We start from the raw sequence: 21,238 nt of genomic DNA on the forward strand, positions 1-21,238 counted from the left end.
AATCCAGAAGAAATGCTGAGAAGAGATCGCCACAAGCATCACACCATGTACTTCCCAATGGCTTGCACGAGAAAGGCCTATGTCTGTCAGCCTTGCATGCTTTATGCGAAGCTTGCTGACATCCTTCTCCAAGGCATACAAGTGCTCCATGTAGTGCAGCAGAATGTTTCTCATGAGAAAGAAGCCCTGGAGGGACTGAATCATCTGCCGGGCCTCCTGTGAGGATAACATGAGGCAGCCTGCCCTAATGCGTTATCACTGCCCTCGTCGCCGTCGCTATCTGATGCAAGCATCATCTCCGTGAGACCATTAGTCTGTGGATGGTAAGACGTAGTCAGCTTGTGCTTGGTTGAGCAGGACTCCAGGATGTCGGCAATGACTTTAGAAAGAAAAACCACGGTCAGTGAGCAGTTGATGTGGAGTGCCATGCTGCAGAATCACGTCACGTAAAAGAAAATCGGCGACATCTGTGGTGCAGCTCATTGGAAGGGCTCTGGTGATTGCATAGCGTGTAGCATAATCTGTCGCCACAGCGACCCACTTGTCACCAGATGTGGACAGAGGGAAAAGGCCAAGTAAGTCCAGGACAATGTGAAAGAACAGCTCCGAAGGAATGTCGAGCGGTTGAAGGCACCCGGCAGGCAGCGTCGATGGTGTTTTTCGGCGCTGGCATTTCTCACACGCCGCAACATATTTCCGGACGAAGTGGGCAAGGCCTGGCCAAAAGAAGCGTCGGCGAATCCGGTTGTAGGTGCGGGAGATGCCAAGGTGACCTGCTGTAGGAAAATCGTGAAGTTCTTGGAGAACAGCTGACTGGAGGTGCTTAGAAATGACGAGGAGCAGGGCAGGACCGTCGGGGTGTACATTGTGGCAGTATGATACACCATCCCTGAGAACAAACAGGTGGAGGGACAAATCAGAAGACGAAGATTCCAAGCCATCAATGATAGCACGCAAGGTGGCATCACGGCGTTGCTCATCAGCAATGTGTAGCAGCTGAGAAATGGAGAAAACGCAAGCGCAGGCATCCGGGTCAGGGTCAGCCGGTGGTTCGTCCACTAGATAGTGTGATAAACAGTCTACGTATTGATGTAATCGGCTCGACTTGTACACTACTGCATAGAAATATTCTTGCAGCCGCAAAGCCCAGCGACCAAGCCGGCCAGTAGGATCCTTGAGTGAGGAAAGCCAGCAGAGCGCGTGGTGGTTCGTGATGACAGAGAAGTGCGTGCCATACAAGTACGGGTGAATTTGGAAACCGCCAAGACGAGAGCCAGGCATTCATGATCTGTAAGCGAATAGTTGCGCTCCGCTGCTGTGAGGAGGTGGCTAGCGTAGGCGATAACACGGTCTTGACCCTGTTGGTACTCGGCTAAGACGGCTCCGATACCGTGACCATTGCATACCTGCCAACCCTCTCGATTCGCCCGGGAGACTCCCGATTTTTTACTGAACTTTCCGATTGTACGATGACTGTCTTATATCTCCCGAAAAGTTGTCCCTGTTCGCGCAATAATGGTTTTTGCGAAACCGGCACTGTGGAATCTGCAGCCACATCGTAATCGTCAGTATCACCAACGGCTGCACTAGCGCCATCGGTATCATCGACTAAGCAGCCGACTACGGTGCCTAGTAAGCCGACCAAGCACTCGCCAACCTGGCTCTTGCATTTCATGCATGCGTTCAGCATGCATTCCTCCATGGTGCATTGTTACTGCTGTTTGTGTGTATGATTAGTGTTGGCTAGGCTGTGTGTGCAGTGCACCATGTAAAGTTAAAAACCTCGTGTGCTTGATGCCATGGCGCTATCAAAGCCCAAGAAAAGGTATTCGCAGACGTTTTTGCGATCTTACACTTCTGAATTTCGGTGCTTTATGACATTAAGAAAAGGAGAACATTTTTGCATTTTATACAACGTGTGGATGCGACGGCAGCGTGCCTCACGGTAGCAAAGGCGACTTCAAACTGCACATTTCTACGGCGAAGCATCAAAGCTATGTTCGCACCACTGAGCAGCAAGACAGCATAGTGAACTTTCTCCGGAACTGCGACGACAGTGTCATACGTGTAGAGTGCCTGTTTACAGGATTCCTCGCCGAACGCAACCTACTCCTAGTGTCAGCGACCACGTTGGGCCTCTTCTACGTAAAATGTTTCCGAAATGCGACGAGGCAAAGCGTTATAGATGTGGACGCAACTCTGAAGAATGTGGAGGTGGCCAACTTGAAATTTATTTCACAAGCATCGCTTTCGAGTCTTCGTTTCTTTGTTCAGAGTTTCCCTCATCTACTGCCCCGAGATTCCAATGAATTTCCTGAAGACGCTTTAGATGCTCTCGAAACTGAGTTTGCCACTCTACAGGCGTACAGTCTTCCAGAGGACATTCTGAATGAAGAAAGGTGGGATGTGCAGTGGTCTATGGTTGGAAAAATGAAAAACACTGATGGAAAACATGTTTCACCGAGTTGCTAAGGTGATGCTGGATTAAATCGTGATACCGCATAGCTACACAGTGTGTGAGAGTATTTTTAGCACGGCGCGAAAAACTAGGACTGAATTACGCTCATCGATGTGCAACACAGCCCTCCAGCACCTGCTGCTAGTGAAGGGCCATCAGTCTGGACCATGTTTTGAGCAAAGCTACTCTGACAAATTTTTGAAGTGAGTAAAATCTGCTACTGCAAGGTCCCTGCAAAAGCACTCGCCAAACACTGCCTGAAAGTTTGAACGATACACCCCTCTCCCGGTTCCACCGGAAGTTGAAACAATGTTCAGGCAAGAGGTCCGCAGCAACCATGCGACGAAATGTTGCGTCAGGGCAAACAGCATCCTGTGGACATAGTGAAGAATAAGAGCAGACGTCTACTGAAAACGTCATGACGTGGTCATCTCCTATAGCATGCAGCGTTGTAACCGACAGGCCTTGGGGTAGAACTTCCTTTGTCAGGCCAAAACTGACGATGCGGACGCATGTCCGGTTATTGGCGACGATGACGACGGAGTGAGGCACAGTGATATTGCACATCAAAAGGACATCAGGAACAGGTGTGGTGACGTAATCACCATCGGGTACAGGAAAAGACGATAGCAAATCGACGAAAGTCAAGGCTTTAGGTGGCAGGCGGACAAAGGCGGCCGTATTAAAGTTGTTTGGCAGTTCGGCACGAATATGCACAAGTAGAGAAAGTTCGAGGCAAAGGGTACCAGCAGAACAGTCAATCAAAGCGGAATGCACCGCAAGGAAGTCGAGTCCGAGGATTAGGTCATGGGGACAATTGGTCAGCACTGTAAAAAGAACAGGATGTGGCGGTCGGCAATACTGATACGGGAAGTATACATTCCAGCGACTTCAACAGTGCTACCATCAGCCACGTGCACGGCTCGAGTAGTAGGAGGCATGAGAACCTTCTTCAGTCGACGATGGAGGTTGTAACTCATTATGGACACCTGGGTGCCAGTATTTATTAACGCCTTCAAAGGGACACCGTTGACGTGAACATCAAGTAAGTTCTGGTTCGTTGGGCACATCAGTGGAGGATTTCGACACAACGAAGAAAATGCAGCACTACCCCTAGGATCTGCATGGTCTAGTGTTCCATCAGGGAGGGTCCATAATTGGGTGGCGACGAATAGTGGCGTGGCTGGGGCGATGGAGACCGACGGCGCTGAGGTGACGGCGAGCGAGCAGGACAATTGTGATCGACGGATACGCCTGAGGTAGGAGGCATACGGCAAGGCGAGTAACGGCGCGGGTTGGCATATGGGGGAGGAGACGGGGAAAAGGAGCTCGAATATGGCAACGTTCAGCCGGTGCGGCAGTGACGAGCGATGTGGCCAATGCGGAGGCAACAGAAGCAAATGGGCTTTTCTAGCAGCCAGCTGCCGACCGGTGGGATTGCCAGAGGTCGCTGAGCTTCTCCTTGAAAGCATCTCAGCTAGAGATCTCGTCCTCGTGTGTCCGGAACCAGACATGAGAAGCTCTGCCCAAATAGAATAGGACATTCGCTAGCATAATGGTGGGGTCCCAGCGGTTGTTTTGGCTAACATGCTCATACAGGTAGAGCCAGTCCTCAACGTCGACATTATCTTGGCCGGAGAATATGCCAGGATCGCGGGGTTTGGTAAGAGTAATGTATGTTGTTGGCGGGGTTGCAGGAATAGAAGCAGATGAGGTGTCGTCACCGGGAGCCATGGCGGAAAGCAGGATGGTGCGGCCGCTGCGGAGCTCCGCAGCGAGGACGGGGAATGGCACCCTCCACCAAAATGTTACGCGAACGAAGGATTAACAACTGGAGACTATTTACAAGTATATTTACAAAGGATAATGCAGCGCTGGCCAGTTCAGCTGATAGCTCGAGAGCCAGGGAGTGTTCGTCACCTTCATCGGGGCGCCCGCATGCATTGTCCACAAGAAACATGCAACGTGCATGTGTCAATATCATGTAACGGCACACTGACCCCTGGCTGCAAACACACTTACTCTGACGGCAGATGGATACAGACAAAAAAAAAAAAGACGTGGGGGGGAAGATTCGCGCAAATTACCGGTGAGCCTCCTTTTTCAGAACTCTCTATCATCGGCGCCAACTGCCATCAATGCATGCGAAGTGGCAACGGGAAGAATTCAATTTTCACACAGTGAGTCTCTATGGCGGCGTTAGTAAAGAGCAGCTAGCAAGGCAGTCTGTTTGGAAGCTCCGAAGCTGTGTGACAAAGGCATCAATGAGATTGCCCAGGAGGCATCCAAGACGAATCATCACTAAGAACAGCCAGCAATCATTGGCCTATTTTATGTCTACTGCAGGATGAAGGTCTCTCCCTGCGATCTCCGATTACCCCTGTTTTACGCCAACCAATATCCACTGCAGGACAAAGGTCTCTCACTGCGATCTCCGATTACCCCTGTCCTGCGCCAACCAATTCAAACTAGCACCTGCGAATTTCCCAATTTCATCGCTCCGCCTAGTCTTCAGCCGTCGTCGACTGCGCTTCCCTTCTCTTGATAGCCATTCTGTAACCATAATGGTTTAACGGTTAGCTAACCTGCACATTACATGACTTGCCCAGCTCTATTTTTGTCTATTAAGGTCAATTAGAATATTGCTATACCCGTTTGCTCTCTGGTCCAAATCACTCTGTTTCGGTCTCTTAACATTATGCCTAGCATTCTTCGTTCCATCACTCTTTGTACGGTCCTTAACTTGTTCTCAAGCTTCTTTGTCAGTCTCCAAGTCTCTGCCCCATGTCAGCATCGGTAAAATGCACTGATTGTATACCTTCCTTTTCAATGATAATGGTAAGCTTCCAGTCTGGAGCTGACAATGTCTGCCGTATGCTATCCAACCCATTTTTACACTTCTATGAATTTCCTTCTCATGATCAGCGTTCCCTGTGCTTAATTGACGTAGGTAAACGTACTCCTTCACAGACTCTAGAGGCTGACTGGCATTCGTGAACTCTTGTTCCCTTGCCCGGCTATTCATCATTACCTTTGTTTTCTGCATATTAATCTTCAACCCTATTCTTGCACTCTCTCTGTTGATGTCCTCAATCATTTGTTGTAACTCGTCTGCAGTGTTGCTGAATAGAACAATATCATTGGCAAACGGAAGGTTGCTGAGATATTTGCTGTCGGTCCTTACTCCTAAGCCTTCCCAGTTTAATAGCTTGAATACTTCTTCCAACCCCTTTCTTTATAGGTATCTTCCTACTTTTCTTGTGTGGGTACAATACGTATTGCCCCAGCATGCAATGCAATAGTTTATATGTGAATGGATAAATTAGTATAAAGAGAGTAGTGTTCTCTGGTTAAATACATACCAAGCTTTTAAAAGTGTCCTTATTCTGTATGTTGCCCTCTGCCTAATGTTGGCTATGTGTTGATAAAATTTAAGGTTAGAATCAAGTTCTACACCTAAGTAGTTACAGGAAATACTATGCGTGATAAGATTATTACCAAGGTAGAGCGAAGGAATGAATGCGGATGAACGTTGGTGGGACATGAATAAAACAAATTTAGTTTTAGACGAGTTTATATTGAGCTGGTTAATATTGCACCAATTTAACACATTGTTTAAGTCGTATTAAGTTTTGAAACTAGGTTCCCTACACAAATGTCAGAGTTAAAGATAGTTGTGTCATCTGCATAAAGAATGTAGTTAAAAGAAAGCAGGCAATTAGGCAGGTCGTTAACATATATTAAAAACAAAGGAGGGCCAAGTATGGATCCCTGAGGTACACCAATGCTTGTTATCATGGATTTAGAAAGAACACTATTAATTCTAAGTCATTGTGTTATAATTTTTAAGTAATTTTGTAACAAAGTTAAAGCTGGACCTGTTATTCCAATAGATTTAAGTTTAAAAGATCAAATGCGGTGGTTAATTTTATCAAAGGCTTTAGTTAGATCCACGAACACTGATCCAGCATACATGCCCTTATCGATTGCTATCTTTAATTGTTCAGTTAGGGTGATAAGAGCAAGTTCGGATGAATAGCCCTTGCAGAAGCCGATTTGGAATCGTCAAAGAATACTAAATTTAGATAGGTACTTAGGCGCTTTTCTACCAGCCATTCAATAGCTTTGCTAAAAAAGGGTAGAATGCATATTGGCCTATAATTACTAATCAAGGCACGGTCACCCTTTATAAATAGCATGGTCACACTTTTTAAGTACAGGAGTAATTCTACCTTGTTTTAGTTCTTGTGGGAAGGTTCCAGTCTTGAACATTAGGTTAATAATACTTGCGAGAGCATCTGAGGTTAGGTGCACAATTAGCTTGATTTGATTCGAATGCACATTATCAAGACCTGCACTTTTTGCTTTTAAATTTTTTATGTTTTCTATTTCCTGTGGTATGGTTGGAAAAGAAAAGAATGAGTGAGGTAGGTGTCGCATTAAATGGTTATATTGCGTGGGTATACGCGAATCCCTGCTAAAAAAAAATTCTTCAAAAGCATTAGCAATGTCTTATGAGGAGGTGTACGCTCTGTCGTTATGAATAATTTCCTTTAAAATATCGCGATTGTTCTGCCTATTTGAAAAATCATTTACTATCTTCCACTTCTTACTAATGTCTTTTCCGCATTCTAATAATTTTTTCTCGTAATAAGTTTTTTTAGCTTTCTTTAGTTTGATAGCAAGAAAGTTGGAAAATATTTTGTATCTCCTACTCAAATTGCCGTTAAATGGCCATAGTTTTTTCTTATACAAATTGTCTTCTTTGCGCATCAAGGCTAGAAGCTTATCTGACAGCCAAGGATTCTGTGGGGACGCAAACTTTATTTTGCATTTGACTTTGCGGGTGTAGCAGTCAAAATATGATTTTAGTACAGATATAAAGAATGAGAAGGCTGTTTGTGGATCTTTCATATCTGCTATAGAAGACCAATCAGCTTGGCTCAGTGAATAAATGAAAGCTTCTTTTTTAAGTGTCAGCTTTGTGTAAGTGGCTTTGACACAGTTTTCATTATTCTGATAGTGTAAAAATATCGGGTAGTGATCAGTCAGATTTTGTAACAGGATGCCTACGTCTGGTGGAGACAGCAAATTTGAAAGCGCATGATCGATTATTGTACCATCTTCATAGTTAGTGCACCGCGTAGGCACTTTTATTAAGCATTCGTAACCGAAGCTATTGAAACAATTTGAATATTGTAGGGCCTAGGCAGACGAGCTGTCTGTGAGGTTAATGTTAGTATTGCCTATAATTATAACATTTTTATTCTCGTCTGCAAGGATATTCAGCACTACATGAAGTGCGGCGAAGAAATCATTCATACACGATGAAGGCGAGAGATATACACAACCTATTATCAGATTTTTGTTGTCCACATTAATAAAGCGACTTTTAAGTTCTACCCATACTGACTCACAGTCACGTACGCTGAGAAGAAGGTTGTGCCTTCTTTTGTACATAAGAGTACTTAAAGTCTAGATTGTGGCACCGCCATGACAGCTGTACAGACGATTTGAGTATTCTGCTTCATAGTTAGGAAAGCAAAACAGGTTCTTGTCGTGGCCACTTAGTCAAGTTTCCGAGATCCCAATTATTGACCATGAGAATTAAAGTGTCGCGATCAGATTTGAAAAGTTATCATAGCGTCTGCATATGCTTTGTGCGTTAAAGTGAATGATAGATTTGTGATTATTGGACATATAATTATTTAGCTCTTTAGTTGTAAACTATGATGACATTGTGCATTTGTCTGGTGGTGCAATTTGTCAAAGGCGAAGGTAGCTAAGTGATCACAGAAAGGTCTGCCTCTAGGTTGACCTGTTTCTTCCTGACCTACTTTTACTCTTTCTCTCTTCAAATTGAGGTGAATCCTAGCTCTTGCTAACCTATGATCACTGCACTTTACCCAACCTATCACTTCTACATCCTGCACTATGATGGTATCGGCAGAAAGTATGAAATCAATTTAATTACTTGTTTCACCATTAAGGCTTTTCCAGGTTCGCTTTCTGTTACTACGCTTCCAGAAAAAGGTGTTCATTATTCTCAGCTTATTCCTTTCTGCAAATTCTACCAGCATCTCTCCTCTAGTGTTTCTAGAATTGATGCCGTAGTTGCAAAATTGCTTGTTCACCAGCCTATTTTTTCCATACTTTTGCATTGAAGTCGCCTATTACTACAGTATACTGAGTTTACACTTTTCTCGTCACTAATTCAACATCTTCATAAAACTGCTTCACTTCCTCATCATCATGACTGGATGTTGGAGCGTACTCTTGTACTACCTTTAATCTATACCTCATGTTAAGTTTGAGTACGACTAATGCTACCCTTTTACTAGTGCTGTAGAATTCGTCCATGTTGCCCACTATGTCCTTATGGATTAGGAATCCTACCCCGTATTGCTTCTTATCTGGGAGACCACAATAGCAGAGGACATGGCCATTAGCCAGCACTGTATAAGCCTCACCAGTTCTAATCTCACTAAGGCCAATCATGTCCCAAACAATGTCTAATAGTTCCTCAAAGAGTCCTGCTAAGCTAGCCTCACTCGACAGAGTTTGGCTGTTAAAGCTTCCTGTCCGCGTACGGAGAACCTTAGCACCCTCTGCTGCGTTACAGGTCTGACCACCGTGTAGGTCAGGTGCTCAACCGCTGCTGGTGACTGATGGCCATGGGTTAATTGGAGGAATGATGAGGGAGGGAGTGGCCGAATACTGCACCAGGGAGGCCAATTCCTGTTCTGGTGAGGGAGTGTCTTTGTTGAAGCTTAGTGGGCCTTCCTAATTTGGTTGTATCTGGATTAGTATAGCCCCACTTGCTCTCGCAATCTTATGCCAGTGTCAGGCGTCGCTCCAAGCTTGCAGATGTAGTGCACTGGAGCAGGTCAAACGCAAGCACACCATCGTCAGATTAAAAAAAGAAAAAAAATTCATAGAAGGATTCGAACTTCAGACTATCGCAACCGAACATTCGACATAGCTCAGTCAGATGGTCACATAGGTAGCGAGGCTACCTTATTGCCGAAAAGTACAGCCCAGAAGGGCCTACATGCCTAAGAGATCCATTTATTTATTTGCCATTGGCGGGTTTTGCTGATTGCCGTATGTTGCACGATAAAGTGCCTATTCTCAATGGTCCTAACATCGTGGTTCCCGAATCTCAGACATGCATGCAGCCTTGAAATCGCCTAGGTACACTATATATTTTCAGCACATTTGAACACCACTTAAAACTTGTGTGAAAAAAAAAGAAAAAGGAAAAAGGTTTTAGTGTTTACCGAGATACACGAAATATTTTCAATGAATTTTAACAGCACTTAAAGGTAGCGTGAAAAAAAAAGAGAAAAAGAAGGAAAAGAACTTTCAGGGCTCACTGGGAATTCACTTGTTGCGTATGGAAGGAGGTACACCGAACAGCTCATGGTCTGGGCTGCCTATCTCAGGCATCTGATACTGAAGTGCTGCCAAAGGCTGAGGCACCACATGAGAGAAGGGTGCATCGGCAGAGACTTTCGCTCAAAGGGCAAATCCTCAGAGTGGCGAGTCGGGCCGCCAAATAATATGGTTCTGAGCCCAAGTAAAGTAGGCGACCTTAAGAGCAGCCTTGTTCTATGGTTGGGAAGCGCTTATAGAAAACCTCCTTTAAGCTATAGTGTATGCGTTTGCAATCAGTTAGACATTGTTTGTGCACTCCTCGAGGGGAAGCTATTGACGTTTCTTCTGCCACCGCACTTGCAATACTTGCAATTTAGCAGTTGTGCATACATGCTCGTGATCTACAGGAGTACAAACAGAAACCTGCGAAAATGAATATAGGTGCGAAGGTAGGAGAAATAAATGGATGCAAACTACCTTTTTTACTTGATGAAAATGTGTACCTGAACTTTGCAACTGTTGTTGCTACGTTACATTTTTTTCTTATTGTTTGTGTGTGGGACCCTCAATACTTCCAATGAGTCCGAGAACTCACTTATACAGTTAAGCTGTAAGTTTCAGTTGCTCAGACTGGCATGCATCTGTGAAGGGTCTCTTAAGCGCTGTCACTGCAAACAATGTGCACTCGGACTTCTGTTAATGAAACAGGCGAGCACCGTGCACAAACGTGGCATTGAACTGAACATACTGTAAAATTTTATTTACTTATTTATTTCCAATACCCTAAAGGCCCCGAGAGGCATTACATAGGGGGGGATACAATTTACACATGATATTTCAACGTAATAAAATGACTGAAGGCAACAATCAAGCACAGATTTTGGTAGAAGAAACACTTTGTAAAAGAAATGATGAAAAAAGAGAAAAAAAAACGAGAAGTAATTGGGGTGAGAGTACATGGTACAATTCATATTTACTGTACATGCACTTTTCAACAAGGCACAAGTGGCAGGTGGGTGCGGGTAAATGTACATTTAAAAATTATACATATATATAACACAGGCCAGTCAAGAAGTGGCAGCTGAACATTTTATACATTTAAATATGTGCGCAGAGCTGATCGAAAGGCAGACGGGTCAGTGATTGTTACAATATCTTGAGGTAGGGCGTTCCGTTCATTCACTGATAACACCAAAGGGGAATTTTGGAATTTTTTGGTCCTAGCAAATATGGGAGACACGTTGCATACATGGTCATTGCGGGTGGACAGATAATGGGCGGGTAAGATGGAAGCAGATGAAAAAGATGAACCACAATAGTAAAGGGAGTGAAAAAAAAGACAGAGGGAAATATTTCCGTCGTGTGTCAAGATCTGGAAGATTAAGGGTCTGCTTTAATGCCGACACACTTTGATATGGAGAGTAGGAGCACAAAATAAAGCGGGCAGCCTTATTTTGAATTGATTCGATGCAATCAGAAAGGTTAGCTGTGTGAGGGTTCCAAATAATTGAGGCGTAATCGAGGGTTGTTCTGATAAGGGAGATGTATGCACGAAGTCTTGTGTCACTGTTTGCAAGGTACAGACGGCGTTTTAAAAAGCCAAGTTTTTTTATTGCCTTGTTAGTAATATGCTCAACATGCATGGCCCAGCTTAAATCAGATGTAAGAATAATGCCCAGATATTGAAAGGAAGAGGTTCGTTCGAGTATGCAATTGCGTAGAGTGTATATGTTAGATGGAAAGGTTAGCTTGGAAGAAAATGTCATGACCTTAGTGTTATCTGCATTAATTTTCATCTTCCATACGCGACACCATTCAGCTAATGTGGTTAAATCTTTTTGTAATATGGCAATGTCATCATGGGTGGTTATCTGTCTATAAGTTACACAATCATCGGCAAACAGCCGTATTGTTGAAGCTATATTCGTAGCTATGTTATCTACCTGCTGCTACCTATGTTCTATGTGCTATCTAGTTCTACCTATATTCTGCCACCTACGCTACCTATGTTCAAAATTTGAATGGTGATCAGCCAGTGGTTAAGCAGGACAAGTACATCTCATGACATGACATCAAGTGACATCTCGTGCAGTTACTGATGCAACACTCAGTTTACCGGCCGGACACTCTGCATCGCAGCACAGAGCTTTCTCTCCCTGTCTTACCTGTGTGATGAGCCTCTGGTGCAGCTCGACATCCTGCGGAGTCACCAGTCCACTGCGTATGTGTGGCTCTCCATGTAGGCGCAATGCACACTCCAAGGTGTCCTGCATATCACACACTTCATCTGTTTTTTTCCCCCCATTTGTTAAAACACCCGGATTCAGGCTTTTCATATCACTCTTACCTAAAATCGAGCCCCTTGACCTTTCATTCTCCATGCTCATTGCATAACAAGCATTCTCATCCCTGGCCACCTTTATGCCTTGAAAAGGACGGTACATTGGGCACGATGGTATTCCATGCTAAAGCTACTGATGGCGCGAAACGGCACGAACAACACATGAAAGATCCCCGGACAGTACATGCCTTGAGGTCAGCTTATGGTGTATGCTTCCGAGTTCCCATACTTTGTGGCACTTGCAGTTGAAAGGATTTTCTGTATTCGCCGCCAGGACCACAGGTGGAGCAAACAAGAAACCAGCGGATCCAAGAGGTTTCATTTCCAATAATTTTGTTGAGGGACCTCGAGACAAAAAAACCTTCCAGCACTTCAAGTCATTAGGACAGTTTTGTGCTACAACCTGCTAGCCCCTGCATCAGCTCAAATGGCAGAGAAACTGACTGCTCTAGATTAAAACTTCAATCCCTGGACTAGGACGAATTTTTTTTCAACTGCGAAGTTCACTTCTCCGAGAACACTGACACGATTCCCTTTGTATCCTGCTACTACCAGCTGCATGGACTGCCACTTCTTAGATGGAACTGTAACAGCCAAAACTACACTGACCTTGATGGTCTGAATGATTGACTGCACACGGTGCGTCTTCATCAGCCTCCGAGTCAGGTGGCCCCTAGCCATGGCGGTGAGTCGGTCAAAACACCGGCGCCACCTGGGGTGTAGGGACTGTACAGCACATACATAACAGCTCACTTATTTGCACTTGATATATATTCAGTGGAAAAGTCACATCATATGTGTGCAGATCTACAACGGCATTTTTTTTTGTACAATGAAGCCAGGTCACTCCCAAAACACTTAATCTAGTGAAAAACGATAACGACAATGATGACACTGATGTCTTACTTGGCATTCTGACTCTTTTAGAATTTTAGAAATTGTGTCTCCCCCCACCCACTTGTGCTTCGGTGCCCTCCATATCTTCCATATTATTTTTAAACTATACCTTTACCTGCAGGAGTGGCGAGTGATGGGTCGGAATGTGAAAACACAAAAGAAAGTCCCCAACTTTTTAAAATGCTGTGAGGATATAAAGAGTGTACTTCACCAACAAAATCAGCTCTGATGCACCCAAATGGCTCGCCAATAAGCATTTAAGTTTGTCTCAAAAAGTACAAACGCTTCAGAAGTGTGCCTTAAGAAGCTTAGGGCCATATATATTCCTTGCAATAAAATTAGGTGAAGCAATGCTTTTAGCCAAATTATAATGTGACAAATCTTACTCAGGCAATTTACCAGCTATTTACAGTTGTTATCCTTTTTAAAAAATACAAAGACTCGAAAAAAAGCAAAGCTGTTGTTAAGGTGAACAAAAACTTGCTAAATGTAGCGAGTTCTTCATCAAGTTACCAAGACTGGCATGGATAGAAGGATGACCGTGGAATACACAATGCAACAAAGTGCACACCTACATTACATATCAGAATCTGAACAGCTCAAAGGCAACACGAAAACAAGATCGGATAAGCACTGTCAGGACTTGTTCGGCCTGATTTTCGTCCCCACGTTGCCTTTGCACAGGTCATGTTCAGTGTGCATTCCATATCAGCAATTATTGGTCTATCTATCTGCCTCGGTGCGGAGTCAGCAACAGATTAACCCTTTCGCTGTCACGGACGTACTGGTACGTCATCGCGCTTCCCCCCACAGTGTCACTGACGTACCGGTACGTTCTCTATCGTGCATTCAAAATTTCGCGCCTGAGCGCAAAGCTGGCGCTCCTGAATTGGCCACGCCATCTGTTGACTCTTTCTACAAGTTCGTATATTCTCCCCGACCTGTGTTAACCCATGTATTGAAGAGTACGGTGCGACTGCCACTCCCCACTTTCTCTTTGCTGAGTGGCGCGGTGGCTCCGCGTTCGCTGGATCATGCGTCGCGCGCGTGTTGTATGTTGTGTTGTATGTATGTTGTACTCTCCCCCCTCTTTTTATATATCGGCATGAGACGCTTAGCCAAAACACTCGACGTCATACCTGGGCTAGGGTACGCGATATATGCAGACGATATTACCCTATGGGCAACCAGCGGCTCGTTAGGACAAAAAGAAGAAATCCTGCAAGAAGCAGCGACCGTTGTTGAAACCTTCGCTCGCAGCAGCGGAATGAGCTGCGCTCCCGATAAATCAGAATTTATCAGGATACGAGGTCGAGGCCGTCAAACTCACGAGCCGGTCAACCTCTTTCTAGGAGACAGCCAGATAAAGGAGGTCCAGAAAATGCGAGTCCTCGGACTGTGGCTGCAAAGCAACAAATCAGTAGACCACACCATTAAAACCCTTAGGACTACGGTGGAACAGATCTCCCGTATCATCCGTAGAGTAACTTATCACCGAAAAGGTTTCAAGGAAACAGAGACGATCCGGCTCGTTCAGGCTTTTGTGCTAAGTCGTCTCGCATATAGCCTCCCTTTCCAGGACCCCACGAAAACAGAACTAAAGGCCCTAGATGCGTTGATTAGAACGTCGTACAAAGCGGCTCTCGGCCTACCACAGGGAACCTCTACTGAACGCCTGCTGGCCCTCGGGATTCACAATAACTACGAGGAACTACGGGCAGCGACGCTCATATCTCAACGGGAGCGGCTTAGCTTGACCTCCTCTGGCAGAAAATTACTTTGCCGCGTGGGTTACCCTACTCGTCCACAGTGTGCGGGAGAAGAACTCGAATCTCTGCCCAGAGTCCTTCGTGAAAGGATCATAGTAGCCCCAATCCCTAAGAACATGTGTCCAAAATACCACCGGGGACGTAGAAGTGCTCGAGCTCGAAAGTTAATGCAGCAATTGGGTGGAAACCCGGACACAGTCTACACAGATGTCGCCCGATTTGGTGCTTACAAATACGCCCTCGCAGTGGTAGGAGCGGCCGCAAATCAAGGGCTTGTGACTTGCGCCACGGCTAGAGTTGCATCTGCGAATACCGCAGAAGCTTCAGCCATCGCGCTAGCTATTAAAACTAAGGACGCTCTGGGACAATCGTCGATAACTCTTACAGATTCCCAAGTCGCATGTAGACTATTCCTCACCGGGAGGCTACCACACAGCACCACTCACCTATTAGGATCCAACGTAACGCAGAAACACATGATCATCTGGTGCCCGGGTCACGCAGGACTCGAGGGCAATGAGAGAGCGGACGGCGCAGCTCGTGCTTTTGTCAACCGAGCGGTCGACCACTCTGACGAAAACCCCTTTTTACCACGAGACATCCTTGAGCACCAGCGGCGCGAGCGAAGAAAGTACAGTCCACCACACCCTGACCTATCCAGGCAGGACTCTTATGACTGGCGCCGAATACAGACGCACACATTTCCAAACCTTTCTTTGAAAAATGCCATTCACCCAACGCTGTACAGCGTTCGCTGTCCGTGGTGCGGAGGGCGGCCAACTCTCGCCCACATTACGTGGGACTGCCAGAACAGGCCACCCGAAATTAATACACCAAAAATAGCCGGCAAACTTTCCGGAAGGGAGCAGTGGGAGACTTGGCTCGCCAGCGAGGATCGGGAGATGCAACTGGCGCTCCTCGACCAGGCACGGCGGACCGCTCAAGCCAGTGGGGCCCTGGACTAGGGGCTCCACCCACTCGCTTTCTGCATTTTTTTTTCTTTTAAATAAACGTTTTGATATATATATGGGTTCAAGGGTTGTTCTGCCATCTCCGCTGGTTTGAAGGTTTTTATTTTTCTTCTGTTGGCGTGTCTGCTACGCCGCGTCAAGTTCAGGCGCACGTGCCGTTGCCTCTCCGAAAAGAGTGACTCGATTGCTGCTTTCGCTCTCTCGCCGAACCCTCGCTTCCGACTTGCAGCAGTAAACGTAAAGCCCTTCGAACTTTGTTTAGCCTTTTTCCATCTCCCTCTGTCTTCTTGATCACGCAACGTGCCATTTCTCTCCGTTGTGCGGGCGACTGAAAGCGCATCCTCCCAGCGCGCGGTTACTTTCGAATGGCTGAGCGCGCGGGACCTTCGTCTGCTCCTTGGTGCGGTGGCTCAATTCGATTTAGAATACGAGCCGAGCTCGGATTCGGACTCGGACAGAGTCGCATGCAAGGAAGAGGGTTCCGCATCGTCAGCTTCGGATGTTGAACGGATTTTATAGTCAGGCTGATGATGATGATGATGTTTACTAACAGCAGCTGCAGAACACTGAAATGTGCATATAGCATTGACTACGTTATTTCTATACCAATCATAATCAAAAATAAATTGCTATGTTCATTCCCTGTTATGCTCGTTCCCTGAAACCAAGCCGACACTGGGGGTGCGTCACGGCCAGAAAGGTCCGACAGCGAAAGGGTTAAGGGTACCACAAGAGAAAAATTTCTCATTACTTGGATCTGAGAAGTGCTCCTTGCACAAACACTGCTATCAGTTTCTGGAGTATGAAACGCACGCACGCACACATGCACGCACGCACAAACGCACACACACACACACACACATTTTCGTTTGCTGAGTGAACGGTCTACAAGCTTTTCTGCAGCAGCAGTCTATAATATCATAGAGAAAGTTTCTTTCTTGTGAATTTGTTTATCAGCGTTTTTTGATGTGCCTCCAAGAGGGGAAACTAATTTTGAAGGCCATGCGTTGTGAAGGCCATGCGTTGCTGTAGTTGCCGGAAGTGATAGAGCCACCATGTTTTTTAAACATCCTTCAATGGGAGGGGCATAGACGACGAGTTCAAAGTTTATTTTTCTTACGAACCAGGCAAGTAACATCGCCAAGTGTTATACCGAATGATCCGGCCCATATAAAGTGCTTAATTGTGTGAAATTTGAGTGAGAACAGAGCAGCAATAAACGAGAGAAAAAACATTTTCCACTATTTTAAGAGAAAAACACACCTCCTTGTACTAGCAGTACCAACTTTGAAAGCTACGTGTCAATGCCAAGATGGGCTCCTTAGTCGTCAAATGCAAATAACACAAATTAACACACTGTCAGTGGATTGGCCTTGCTTATACTAAGACAACCTGTATCTCAAGCATGCACGGGCTTCTAGTCACTTCTAATGACCCAAATGCCCTGCTGAGAAGACAAGTAAACAGAATTAACCCTTTCAGTGTCACTGACATGCCAGTACATTTCCCCATTTCTGTACCGCCATGTCACTGACATACCAGCACATTCCCCACTCTCTCCACTTGCATGTGCATAGTAACACGAAGTTGGCACGGCTCCGAGGTAGTTCCAACATGTGTACATTTCTGGGAGGATATTTTCTCCTCTCCTTGGGTTTGCTCGGTCAGGGATGTTGTGAGTGACACTGCGGAACACACCACTTCGAGGGTGTGGTTCTACTGTGCAGAGTGGGCGCCTTCGCAGGTTTTGTGCACTACCACAGCAGCAATTCTCCCTTCCCCATATTCTCACCATAGCACAAGGCCATCACTCTCGCATGTTCTCGCACTTGTCCCAAGTTTACAGAAGGCTTTTTTTTTCTGCTTTTTTTCCCCTGTCTTGCGCTGTCTTTGCTGCAGCGTGCCTCCTTTCGAGCAATGAAATGAAGGTGCTCCCTTTGTGGGTGTGCGTTCTCCAAGATGGCTCTGCCCTCTGTCATATGTCGTTCATCTGTTGCTCTCTGTTCCATCTGAGGCTCTCTCTGCTCCAATTGGTCAAGTGTGAATAAAGAAAAGCACCCCTTTCTTGAACATGGCCACGTGACCGCATTGAGATGGCTTTGAATGCGAGCTAAGCTCAGATTATATTTAGATGACAGCTTGTCATCCGAGGAAGAACAAACTTCAACCGCGCCAATTTTTTACCTTGACACGGCAGCGCTATCACAGAAACGTGCACATCAAGACGAGACTGGGTGGGAGGTAAGAAACGGAGATAGGAATGTAAGGACTCTATCAAGAGGGAAATTGCCATTATCTGCGTCATTTTTTTCCCTTCTGCATAAGCAAAAATAAACTGTTGTGTTTGCTTCATAATATCCAAGAAAAAAGAAAACAACATTGGTGTTGCGTCACTTGCAAAAAAGCAGACGGTGAAAGGGTTAATAGGGGCGCTCAAACCAAATCTAACACGAACAACATTCAAGAAAAACAACCTTCGAGTATTGAATTAATGTATTGAATATGTATAATTTTCTATTTCTAAACAGTGTGAAGTATCAAGGTTGCTGGAATCCTTTCAGCAAGATAAGCTTATTTGCATTACTTAATTGATACGAGTAATGCCACTAACAACTGGAGGTCAGGTAAACTGAGGAGCTTGAAAATGAGAAAAAAGTGAAATCTATCACATGTGGTGCTGCAACGACACTGACAGTAATTAGACAGCAGACTTCCACTAAATAAACTCTGGTTATTTCAATTTTTCAGTTAATTTGATCCCTACTGAAGGTCCCAACCAGTGCCCATGCATTTCTATGGGTCCAAACGTTTGCTATTTCGATCTCGAGATTGGCCTTCGCCAGATAATTCCAACTTGGCTGGCTGGTCAGCACGCACACGCCTAACCAAAATGGTGACCTCAGTGGTGACTCCAACAGAGTAAAACCTTGTTAAACTGTACCCGCTTAAACAGCACTTTCGTTTAAAAAGTAGTAAAGTCAAATCCCCGACTCAGCGGCCATTGAACATAATGTGTTTTGTATCCGCATAAACAGTACCAGCTTATTGCATATGTATTGGTTGGTATAGTGAACGCATAGTGGTTCCACTTTTCATCACATAAACACGGTGGTGCGTCATCTCCATAGGGTGGCCTCACAGAAAAAACTAATGGGGTTTTACGTGCCAAAACCACTTTCTGATTATGAGACATGCCGTAGTGGAGAACTCCAGAAATTTAGACCACCTGGGGTTCTCTAATGTGCACCTAAATCTAAGTACACGGATGTGTTCACATTTCGCCCCCATCAAAATGCGGCCACCTTGGCCAGGATTCAATCCCGCGACCTCGTGCTCAGCAGCCCAACACCATAGCCACTGAGCAACCACGGAGGGTAGGCCTGGCGGAACAACAGCCTCCAAGCGCCCTGCGCGTTTGCGCGTGAAGCCACATGAACATCAACATCATTTCGGCGCCATGCCAGAGAGCGTTATGGCATCGTGCAACCAAGGACTCACGTCGTGCCAAAGCTTGAATAAAAAAAGATGCCGGGTGCTCAGCATAGAAGAAAAATTAGACATTGTTCGTGCTGTCGAACGTGGCACGAAGAAGTCGGCGCTGGCATGCGACAGGGATCTGCACTGACTACGGTGTGTGGCATTTGAAATGCGAAGAAGCTGCTCGGCGGTGCTGCTGCGACCACGAAGAGGTGTCGGCTATGAGGTTTGACTTTTCGCCATTGTTGCTTCTGTTGTTGCCGAAGTGTCGACTAGCGACTAGAACGGGCAATTCAGGCCCGACAGTGGAAGAAGCTGCGCGTTACTTCAGCCTCATGAATGCAATCGTCACGACGAGAAGAGCACCCCACAATGAAAAAGGCACCCCGCGACTTCTGCAGCGCTACCACGGGCATGCACGGAGAATACGTAACGACAATGAGGAATGTGCCATGCGAGTGTTTGCCAAGAAGAGGGGGCTGGTGGCTCGCAGCTTCAGTAAGTTTGAGGCTGCTGTCGTCGCTGCTAGGCCGCCGTGGCATCAAACAAAAATAACACTTTTGTCATGCGAAGTGAATAAATACTGCATGTCTTTTTCCGCTTTCATCGCACTCTCTCTGAGTTTCGTTTTTGAAAGGTAAGTGGGCGATCTCTTGCTATTTCGGTTAAGCAGTACTACTATTTAGTACATACTTTTTCCAAACTCCAGCCAACTACGGTTTAACGAGGTTTCACTGTAGCGGCAGCATCTGTTGCAGCACTTAGGGTAGAATGAATGAGTTGAATACATGTCAGCTCCAGTCGAGAGCGCCTATTTTCGCTGTACCTGTGCCGGACACAAAGACAAGAAGGGGTGAGTGCCATTGCTTTTAAATTCTGGCATGTGTCTGGGCTGTGGCTGCGCGTGGCTTTAAGTGCGGCAGAGCACATAGACAGCTGCGCACCCTGCTTTAAAGGTAATCTGCCGCATGTGCAAAGAGTGGGCGTGCCAAGACGGCGTGGCACCATGTAAACTGTCTTCCTGCGCATTTAGTGTTGGAGGTTGCGTAATCTCAAGTTTCGGTGACCCGTTGGAGCGAGAGGCAGACGAAGCATTCGCTCCGCATTGCCTGCACTTTTCATGATAGCGCCGTTCTGGTGCGAGCGCCACTATCAGCTGTGGGGGCAGAGTGCATGCGAAGGCATAGATGGCTTTGCTTAGTTCGAACTGTCGATGTGAAGATATGGTCAACATACGTGGCACGAAACAGTATCATTCGTCACAGACTCGCAAATTTATCATAATAAATTGTTTTCTCATTCAAGTTTGCTTCTTTTGATTGCCCGATAATTTGGAAAATTCTCCAGTCCTTTTCCATGTAAGAAAAATAAATCAGTGACTGTACTTGTTTGTAAAAAAAGTCTAATTTCGATACAACGAATTTTCAATATAACGAAGCAAATTTCCAATTTTACCGACTTTGTTATATCGAGGTTTAACTGTATTTGAATATCAGTGCACAATAGTTGTTTCAAGCTAAATGCACCAGCCATGAATCTGCCCCCTCTAATTTATATTTAATATGTTACGGCTAACCAGTGCACTTAGTGAAGTACATTCCCATAATACTCCCGGCAAAAAAAAAAATGTTTGCCTACCTCAGCATCATTCAAACTTCACAGTGCAGGTGGATGGTGTACAATGTATTATTTTTAAGATATTACACCCAATTTCACGAGAACAGAAGCATTCTCTTAGTACTTTGGAGCAATTGCATTTTGATTGAGGCTATTATTTTATTTTTGTGTATTTATTGTTGGATCATGAAGTACAACTAGGAGTAGGTCTGAAGTTTATCGATCATTTAGCTTTTCATTTCATACCATTTTATGATCTGATATTGGCAGTCTTATACATAAATAATTATATATAAGTGTTTTGTCATGCAAGAAACACAACAGAAAAGAA

General features: G+C 45.4%; 1 protein-coding gene across 5 annotated transcripts in view; it reads right to left on the bottom strand.

Moving 5' to 3' along the window:
- The window catches only part of LOC126526610 (uncharacterized), a 113,673-nt gene that overhangs the window by 30,834 nt on the left and 61,601 nt on the right, over nt 1–21,238 (bottom strand). For all 5 annotated transcript variants that reach the window (XM_055068255.2, XM_055068251.2, XM_055068253.2 and 2 more), the window contains 2 exons: nt 12,786–12,902; nt 12,001–12,102 (listed from right to left, as the gene is read on the bottom strand). In XM_055068255.2, the coding sequence (XP_054924230.2) occupies nt 12,001–12,102; nt 12,786–12,902 (219 nt within the window). The remainder of the gene's footprint in view (nt 1–12,000; nt 12,103–12,785; nt 12,903–21,238) is intronic.

Source organism: Dermacentor andersoni, chromosome 8 (genome assembly GCF_023375885.2).
Source record: "Dermacentor andersoni chromosome 8, qqDerAnde1_hic_scaffold, whole genome shotgun sequence".
Lineage (NCBI taxonomy): Eukaryota > Metazoa > Arthropoda > Arachnida > Ixodida > Ixodidae > Dermacentor > Dermacentor andersoni.